Source organism: Leuciscus leuciscus (genome assembly GCF_965113295.1).
Source record: "Leuciscus leuciscus genome assembly, chromosome: 7".
Lineage (NCBI taxonomy): Eukaryota > Metazoa > Chordata > Actinopteri > Cypriniformes > Leuciscidae > Leuciscus > Leuciscus leuciscus.
Genome location: NC_138731.1, coordinates 12,933,649 through 12,943,765, shown reverse-complemented (window position 1 = coordinate 12,943,765; position 10,117 = coordinate 12,933,649). Strand labels below are relative to the sequence as shown.

Sequence of the window (10,117 nt, the reverse complement as noted above, 5' to 3'; positions counted from 1 at the left end):
TCAAGTTTTCCCTGGTGTGCACGCAATGGGCAGATAATATGCTGATGTTTCGTCTTGACCTCACAACAAAATGGCTTAGGATTCGTTAAAAAAAACGATTAATTTAATTGACTCTTTTTGCGAGACAATAAATACGGTGCACTTTCAGATTTAAAACTTTGCAGGATATTTTCACTTAGAGCTATGTTACACACTACATGAAAGGTGATTTAAAAAGATCCATAATCGGGGCAATTTAACATACAAAATAAAGGAAGTCACATTTAAAATATTACATAGATGCTACTCTCGTAATATTGTGCTCAATAAGTATATCCAAAACATTGAAAATAAATGCACTTTCTATGATGTAAAAGAGACAATTGTACATATTTTTTGTGAATGTGTTTGTGTTAAAACTTTTTGGAATGAGTCAGAAGAAGAAAAAAAAGAGAAAAAAAAAGAAATAAAAAAACACGTCAGAATATGTATTAACACCTTTCATATTATTTCTCTTTATCACAATTCAAATTTGCATATCAAGTACATTGTTAATCTATTCATGACACTTTTTTTTTCACAAATGTAAATTCTTGGTTAAGATCCCACTACTGTCAAATTTTCTGGTAGACTATAATTTTATGTTTCGTCTTTGATGGGCATAAAAAATAAAATAAAATAAAAATCTTTGAAAAGTCAAAAATGTTTAACCTTGTATAATTTTTTTTTTCTTCCCCTCTGGCTCTTAGTTATTTAATTTGAATTGATTTCGTGAAATATTTCTCGTTTTTTATTGTTCCTGGTGTTATGTATTTGTTACATTTTCTTTTCTTTTTTTTGGCATTAATAATATATATATATTTTTTTTTTTTAAACCTCACTTGCACTCACAAGGCTTCAGATCTGCGTATTTCTTGCGCAGCACTCCAGTGTTTTTTCCTGCACTTCGAACTCGTATACGCGCGCGTCCTACTGGTTGCACTGAAACACGACTGCCAGTTTGAACCCGGCGCACAGCAGCCAATCAGAGCGTAGGTTTTTGTCTCGCGCAGGGTCGCTGCATGTTCACTCATCATGGTGAGTCCAAGAAAATACACAGTTTATTCACATAAAACAATACTGGTGTATTCTAGCAACTACAAATGACACATGTAAACATTGAATTGTGTTTTCGGTTGAATTACAGACGGTTGTATTGAAGTAAAGGGTATATTATGGACAGAATAAAGCTTGGTTAGCATATAAGCTAATGTGAATGAGTGACTGAAGCTAACGCTAAAGCTAATGTGTGTTTGAATGCGAATTTATTATTGTGAATTTTACAGCACTGTGATACATATCTGATTGTGTTAAACATTTATGTTTGTAAGTAGTTCATTTATGGATATCCGTTTCCTTAAGCTGACTGCATTGGTGTTGATCAAATTATTAGACTAGAGAATATCAACTTAATCACACTGATAAAGTGATTTGAGTTTTCATTGATGGTCGACGATTTATCCTTGATAAACTCTCATAAAACTATGTTAAACTAGTGAAGTTTGAGTGATTGTTAATTGAGTTCTTATGTGCTTGGCTTGTTAAGGGCAGTAAGATGGTTTGAAATCAGAATCTTTATTTGTCATTATACAAAAGAGTACAACGAAATTATATGCCATCCTATTCAGTGTAAAATCAATCTCCCACTTTACAAAAAAAAGTCCTATGTGCAATTATTCTATAGGCCAATAACAAATTTTACAAATAAGTGAGACTGGTAAACAGTAAACTGAAATGTGTGTGTATGTATATATGTATATAAATCACTGGTTTGTTATACATTTACATATATATATATATATATATATATATTAACCTTCTGGCTTTTTAGATAACAAAATATCTACTTTTAGCCCAGAAATTATGCCAGTTGGTTAGAGTGAACTATTCAAGAAACGTCTGACATTGAAGGTTCATATAAGCTTGGCTCTGTCATTAGACTTGAAAACATCATCAGACTTTAGATCAGTGATGTGCAGCATCTTTATCAGAGCTGTGGTTACTGTAATGGACTCTCTTGTTCATAACAGTCCTCGACTGATGCTAATAGTGGCCCCAGTCAAGTACCACCTTTTCCTGGTGTTCCACCTTCAGGAATCCCCCTGCCCTTTGTAAGTTGGTGTTGGAAAGCCTTAACTGTAATGCCATCTCTCTCTCTCTCTCTCTCTCTCTCTCTCTCTCTCTCTCTCTCTCTCTCTCTCTCTCTCTCTCTCTCTCTCTCTCTCTCTCTCTCTCTCTCTCTCTCTCTCTCTTTGCTGCTGCTTAGTTGTGTTCACACTAATTAATTCCTCAAATTTATTTTTGTGTTTTCCAAAGATGGGGCCACCAGGAATCCCACCTCACTTCCCTCCAATGGGAATGCCACCCATGGGTCAGAGGCCGCCCAGCATGGCCCCCATGCCCCCGGGAATAATGCCCCCCATGATGCCCCCAATGGGAGCTCCACCCATGGGACAGGTAAGAGCTAATAGCAAACACTGCTTATGACAGTCAGATTTCATTTTGAAAGGATGCAGTGTTTTCTTCTGGGTTGTCACATTTCACAAGTGGCAGAGCACAATGTTTTTGTATGGTTTCTGTGTCAGAATGTTATTCATATTAATGACAGTGATGCAATGATCATGATGTAAGTTCTTTATCAAATGCTGTATACTCTTAGAGTATGCAGATTTGTCACATAAACAACTTGTCTGTAATTTTGTCATTTTAATTGCATAAAGCATGATAATGATTCTCAATTTGTTTTAAGTCAGATAGCCAATAATTTGAGGTTCAGTGGGTGCTGAATGAATTCATGATTGAGTTTTTAGACAGATTCAGAATCACCATGACTTGCGAGTCAAGAGTTCAGAGTGATTTGCCTGTTGGTTGAGTAGTGGTTGCACTACAAAATAACCACTAGATGTAATTGTGAAGGACTAAATTGAATGTAAAATATACATTTTAATATATGAAGAACCTAAATCAGACATGTAGTGTGGATAAACTGATTTTTATTTGAATGTTCAGTAATGATTGTAAAATAAAAAAATTTGATTGAAATCAAAAGTTATATTTGTTAACATTAGTTAATGCACTGTGTACTAACATGAACAACAATGAACAGCTGTATTTTTATTAACTAACATTAACAGATATTACCAAATACAGTAACACGTTTTCTCATGGTTAGTTCATGTTAGTTAATACATTAAAGGAACCGTATGTAAGAAATGTATTTCAATTAATCATAAAATGGCCCTGATATGTCACTAGACATTAAGAAATCATGTTCATTTCAAATACTAATATCACTGACAACAGTAGTCCGGCCATGATATTGTCATTTAAAAGTGAAGTTGCAGCCCTCAACTGATGTTGATGTTGTCATGTTGTGTTTTGGCCTGAAGCTCCACCCTCCACCTATCTACCAATCAGGAAGTCAGTAGTGTTTCGGCATCCGGGTTGCCAGCTCTGCTCTAGTTACCACAGCTGCAGCTACAAACGTGTCGGAAAAAAATGCCAGCCTATCTGGCAACCTCGAGTCAGGGGGGAGGGGGAGGGGATACACTGCTCTACAGTAATTTGAAAGTGATTGCAGTACCAGTTTTGGCCACAATCTTACATAAGGTTCCTTTAACTAATGTTAACAAATGAAACCTTATTGTAAAGTGTTACCTAGCCTATATCATTATGTTCCTACTCCAGTTTTTTTTTTTTTTTAAACATGACAGATTTATTTAAACATATTAAATTCTGAAGAATTATATGTAATGTAGTGGTGCATATATTTAGCCAAATGTTCCTCTCTAGAGTTTTTTTTTGTTTTGTTTTTTTGACTGAGTTTATGGTCACTGAATGGCTTTTCTGAGGTAAATGTAACATCACGTTACATTGTTTACAAACTGTTTTATTGATGTCTTTCCACGGTTGAAACGCTGATTGAGCAATTTCATGACATAAGGATTTCGGTCAGTTTTCATGCTGTAACTAGCACTAAAGCGTAGGGGTGTGCTCAAAATATCGATTCTTAGATACATACCGATATAATAAAAAAAGATACAGTATCGATATTCTAGCCCTTAGTATCGATACTCCGCCCAGCCATTAGGCGGCGCAGCGGCGCCCGCGAGTTTCAAAAAACTCATGGAAAATGTCGAAGATTTCATTACAAGCTTTTGTTACAATCACTTCCCATTACGTTAACGAGGAGTGGGAACTGATGTCGCACGTTTTACAAACGCGAGCCATGCGGGGTCAAACATTGCAGAGTTATTGAAAGCGGCGCTGGAGGAGTGGGACCTCGTATCCAAAGACCCAGCTATTGTGACTGACAACGCCGCAAATATGAGCGTCGCAGCGGAGCTTGCCGGTATGTTGCATTTCAGGTGCTTCGCTCACACTTTAAACCTTGCCTCGCAGCGTGCATTGAAGCTTCCTGCTGTCGCTCGTTTATTGGGACGTGTTAGACGGATATCCACCTTTTTTAAGATTTAATAAGAAGTTAATAATAAGAATAATAATAAGAAGAAGATTTTGTGCTTGTGTGAGCTCAGACTGTACCCTTGGAAAGTTAAATGTTGACTTGTGGTAATTTCCAGATTAATACAATTTGTGTACAATTAATCAGAGCACTTAAAGTTGCAAATATTTAAGCAAAATGCACTTTGTTATAATGCACTTTTGTCTTTAATAAATTTTTGTTGAGTAAATGTGTTCAGCATTAACTAATTGGCTCTGGCCCATGTATTTTTATTGAATCGTATCGAATCGTGTCACATTGTATCAAATCGTATCGAGACAGCTCTGTATCGAGGTACGTATCGAATCGTGACCTGTGTATCGAGGTATGTATCGTATCGCCAGGTTCTCCAAGGTATACAGCCCTACTAAAGCGGAAGAAGTAGGGATGCATGATATATTATTGGCCACCATATCGGTATTGACTGATATATGATCATTTTTAATGTTATCGTTATCGGCCTGATAAGAAAATGTGGCCGATATATTAAAGCCAATAAATAATGAATTATTTCCTTCAGCTGAGACACTTCAGATGTGCACTGTTCTCCATGATATTTTTAAATTGCTTGAAATATGATTGTAATCACTTCAAAAAAGGAACATAGAGTTAAGTGAAACATTGTACAGCCTGTTATATAGGCTACATACAATTATAATGAGAACATCTTTATAATTGTGTGCTTGGGATATGGATTTAATGGTGAGACTTTTGTTTTTGTAATCAGGCTCTCAAAAATTATATATAAATTTGGATTTAGTTTTAGGCCTATCGGCCAATATATCGGTTATCGGCTTTCAAATATAAAGAATTATCGGTATCGGCCAAAATTGCACATGTGCGCATCACGCTGGCACTTAACTGAAAACAGCCATCTGTCACATTAAAGAGCGCCAAAATGTTTCAATTTCCTAAAAAAATGGACCCAATTTGAAATCTGAGACTTTAATATCAAAGCTTATTGCAATTTATTGGATGGGAAGCGCTCTACGGTGTTCTGTTCATTCATCAACTGAGAACAGCACAGACCAAAAGATCGATTCTTGGGATTTAAGAGTTGATACTGGTTCATAAAAATGAGAATCGATTAAAATCGAGGAATCAATATGTTTTATTAGCTCACAAATTGTACCACTGCACTTCACTTAGAATCTCTTGTTTGTAAATCATAATATTTATTATATTTCATAATATTACTGTTTTTTTTTTTGTTTTGTTTTTTTAACTGCAGGCTTGATGAGCATAAGAGACTTATTTCAAAAACATTAAAAATAGTAATGTTTCCAAACTTTTGACTGGTACTATATATATATATATATATATATATATATAATATATATATATATATATATATATTGTTTTATACATACGGGCCCAGATACTTTATTTTTCTATCAGTCAAAATGACAGAAAACATGTTGAATAAACTGTCTATGTTTTTCGAATTTGGTAAATGACAGAAGTTGTTCGGTAAACGCAACCATTAGGAGTAGCCTATTTTATTCACAAATCAGAAATTAGTGGTCACATTGCACATTTTTGCAAGGACCAGTCTTTATTTCTTGTCGCATTTAATTCCAACACAGTTTGTGTTTGTTAGACAAAACAAGTCATGAAAAGTTTATTTGTATAGCACATTTCATACTCAGCAGTAATTCCGTTTTATTTTTTCCGAAAGAACAATATGAAAGATTATTGTCCACCTCCAGAAGATAAAATTCCGACCTTACTGCTAGTGTCAAATGCATGTTTTGCTGCAGAATATTATGCTTAATGCACATTCTGTAGCAGCAACATAATGGGCCAATCACACCAAGCATGACAACTATAAAGTGTTAATAATGGTTCTGATTCTGTGAGAATAGGGATGTCCACACCACAGCTATAATGACACAGAGGAACAGTATTGTTGGAATCACTTTTAGAATATTTTTATATTCCGGCTGATGAGCTAGTAAAAACATTGACAGCTAGTCAGAATCAGCTTGAAGATTTAAAGTGGCAGACTATATAACTGCACTGTGTGTTTATAATAAATGTTATCATCTGTTAGTGTGGATGCTAATATAGAGTTATCGTTCTAAAAGTCCCCCTGTGGTGAATATCAAGCTTTTAATGTTGTTTATATGTGGTGTTTTTAATTTGCTTTGAGATAGCCTAAACCATGTGCAAATTCATAAGTCGAAAAAAATGTGATGTCCGCAACACTGCTTTTTGCTCCCATATTTAATAAAAAGTGCAACGTTTCGACCCTACTGGGTCTTCTTCAGGCAAAAGACAGTCTTCAGTCTTCCTTTTGCCTGAATTTATTAAATATGGGAGCAAAAAGCAGTGTTGTGGACATCAAATTTTTTTCACTTTATTAGTTCCTTTTGTCCTGCACCTGCCAGAAGGTGGGATGTGCACAGAATTACTTTTTTAATTAAATTCATAAGTAGTGGTCGACCGATATTGGTTTTTTGATTGCCGATGCCGATATCTTAGAGAGCAGGGTGGCCGATATAAAGCCGATATTTTTATATATATATATTTTAATCAATATAAATGATAAATAAATTAGAAAACAAATCTTTAAAATAAACATGCTTTTTTACTTTAGATGGCAACTTCTTGAATCTGCAATCCTATTACAGTATTTTTCACAAAGTAATTGTTTAGAAATATATGAATATGTGAATAAAGGAAGTAAACACTGTAACGGCACTCGGTAATCTGGTAATTTCGTGCTGGTAATCATAATTTTTTTAAATAAAGACAAGGTAACGCTAATTTTACATACAGCACAGTGAAAATAATATGAATATGACACAGTTGGCAACTGGATATATCACAGATATGAATATGACACAGTGGGCAACTGGTTATATATCAGCATATTTTAAAATGAAGGATTTAAAGTTTTCTGATCGCGTCTCCTGTGAAGCTGATCTTCTGTTCGCATTCACTCACTTCGCACGGACCGACCGTCACTCGCAGACAGTAATGCACACTTCACAAGATATCACAGCTGGATTCAATTAAATCTGCAAGGTTTGTGAAATTAAATCTTTATTAGATATTCAGAGATTTGTTTAAATGACGTAGATGCGCATTTGCTGAATGCTGACGGCAAATGAGGAAGTATTTTAACCTGAGATTGTTTGCCTTTTCTGTTACAAAGAATATAAAAGCAAACGCTTTACTTTACTTTACTTCGCATACCACTTACTTAATTTGTTTACCAGTTCTGTCTAACAAAGTATTAGATATGACTGACAGAGATCGTTAATGAAGACGGAGAATATGAGTGAGCGCTGTTTGATCTGAGGAGCTGCCGTTGCCGTTCTCTTCTGGCGCTTGTGTGTTCTCAGCGCCGCCCGTCAAAATAAAAGTCCGGAGCGCCGTCAAAATAAAAGTCCCGCTTCCAACACATCGGCCAATCAGAAAAACGTATCGGCCGATGCCGATATTTCAAAAATGCCAAATATCGGCCGAGGCGATATATCGGTCGACCACTATTCATAAGTCAACACCATTGCTGAGTATTTTCTCTTTAAAACTGCAGTGAACCAAAGACAGTCTCAAAAACACGGTTTGAAATAGCTGGTGTTTCTGATGTTACAAACTACCTTGTAACCAATCAGATCAACCAGTGGATCTCTGAGCTGGTGTGAGTGGAGGCAGGGCTAATTTGCATATTCATAGAACCGCGTATATTTAATGAGGCACGGGTGTAGTTACATTCAAGTTATTTTAAGGCATGAAGAATTTTTTTTTTATTATTATTAAGAAGCAATTAAATGTGTCATTTTGGTGATCAAAGATGAGTTTTAAGGCATAAAGTTATTGACTACAGGGGGACTTAAAGACTCGATCACCTTTAGTATTTATAGTTATTGTGTAAAACTTACAAACACATGATGTTGTCATACTGCATTTCACCTCAAAATTTAACTTTTCCATTACGTTAGCATCATTTATTAAAAAAAAATTGTTCCCAGACAGTTTGATTGTCTTTGATATCTGTGCTATAGTATTGAGGAGGGTGGAGGTGTGCACAATTGTCATGCAAATATCATATTTTAAAAAAATGCTCTAAACCTAGGCTTTGTTTTATTGATCCAAAATACAGTTACTTATTTCTTTTGATTATGGGATGAAAAATGATTTGAACATTTCTTGGAAGTTTTCATGTGATTCACACTAACATGTAGATGAGAGAAGTGCATAGTCTTGAACATGAATATATATAGACATAAATCATTGATATGATTGCAGTAGTGCTGTCTTATTGGACCTGATGCTCCACCTGTGTGTGTGTGTGTGTGTGTGAGAGAGAGAGATGAAAGGTGTGTCAGTGGATGTTTTTGGATGTGAGGTTCACACTGTAATCAGGGACTGGAGAATACAGAGCACAAGATGTGCTTTTACTCCTTTCAGCACATGCCTTCCTCTCCCCGTGTGCAGTGTAGGAAGGAAATTAGCAGTTCACATTAATTTTTCATAACTTTTTTCTTAGATGCCAGCCATGATGCCACCAATGATACCAGGAATGATGATGCCTCCCCGAATGCCAGCTGCATCAATCCAGCCTACAGGACCGGTAAACTAGCCTGTATATCACACTATTCCATCAGTGCTGGTTAAATATAGACCCTCACATGATGTCAGCAGTGTCTGAATAACCCTAATGAACACCCTGCAAAGTGGCAAAATGTACCAATTTAGAATCAACACCATTTTTTTATAGCACTTATCCACGTGTTATGAGTGATAGTAGCAGAAAAAGATCAGCTTGATCTAATTTATTTCAGTGTATTATACGTCTCCTTCCCTACTGCACACTTTGTGACTGTTAGGGGTGTAATGGTTCAAATTACTCATGGTTTGGTTTTTATCACGATTTTAGGGTCATGGTTTCTGTACGATTCTGTGTGCTATGTTCAGGAAAAAAAGGACTACTGTCAAAAAAATCTAACTGGAAGTAGCACAAATAAATACAATTGAAAAAAGATAAAAAATTAAATAAACAGTGTTTTTCAGATAGGTCTAACTGTAGTTTTCAGGTACAGAAATTAATCAAATGTAAAATAACACTGCATATGATATTCACTATATAAATTAAATAAAGATTAATCCTTATAAACTTAAGTTATTCAGTCGAGCATTGAGTGATTTCTTTTGTTGTTTGATTTACTTTTAAAACACAGACAGCAGCAAGAATATTAGGCTGTTGTCACTTTAAGACATAATGCATGGATCCAATATACTGTTACATATGCGTCGTCTTTCTCGACTGTTTACATTCACTTTTAAGACAACCTACTATGTTTGCTAGGAAAGTCACCAAGACGGTCATGATGACATCATTTTTGCGTGAATTTTTCAGTTCAAGCGAAAGCAGACTTGAAAGCAAACTCAATTTAGTATTCACACGCTGTCTGAAGGCCCTTTCACACTGAGCGCGAAGCGGATCACTGTCGAAACGTTTCTCTGTTGTTTGTACGGAACTCAGAACGAGGTAGTATATAGGATATACATATGATTGACAGCTTTTGAGCGAATGAGCTCTCTGACTCACAACAGACACGCACGGAAGAAAACAGCGCTCTTTACGTC

General features: G+C 35.5%; 1 protein-coding gene across 4 annotated transcripts in view; it reads left to right on the top strand.

Moving 5' to 3' along the window:
* Positions 1-966: 966 nt before the first annotated feature.
* Positions 967-10,117, top strand: part of prpf40a (PRP40 pre-mRNA processing factor 40 homolog A) — a gene marked incomplete at its 5' end in the record, with an annotated part of 48,486 nt that continues 39,335 nt past the window's right edge. For 3 of the 4 annotated variants that reach the window (XM_082176109.1, XM_082176107.1, XM_082176110.1), the window contains 3 exons: positions 967-1,056; positions 2,335-2,475; positions 9,018-9,101. In XM_082176109.1, the coding sequence (XP_082032235.1) occupies positions 1,054-1,056; positions 2,335-2,475; positions 9,018-9,101 (228 nt within the window). Of the gene's footprint in view, positions 1,057-2,334; positions 2,476-9,017; positions 9,102-10,117 lie in introns of those variants that run through there. The other variant, XM_082176108.1, reaches the window with a different exon arrangement.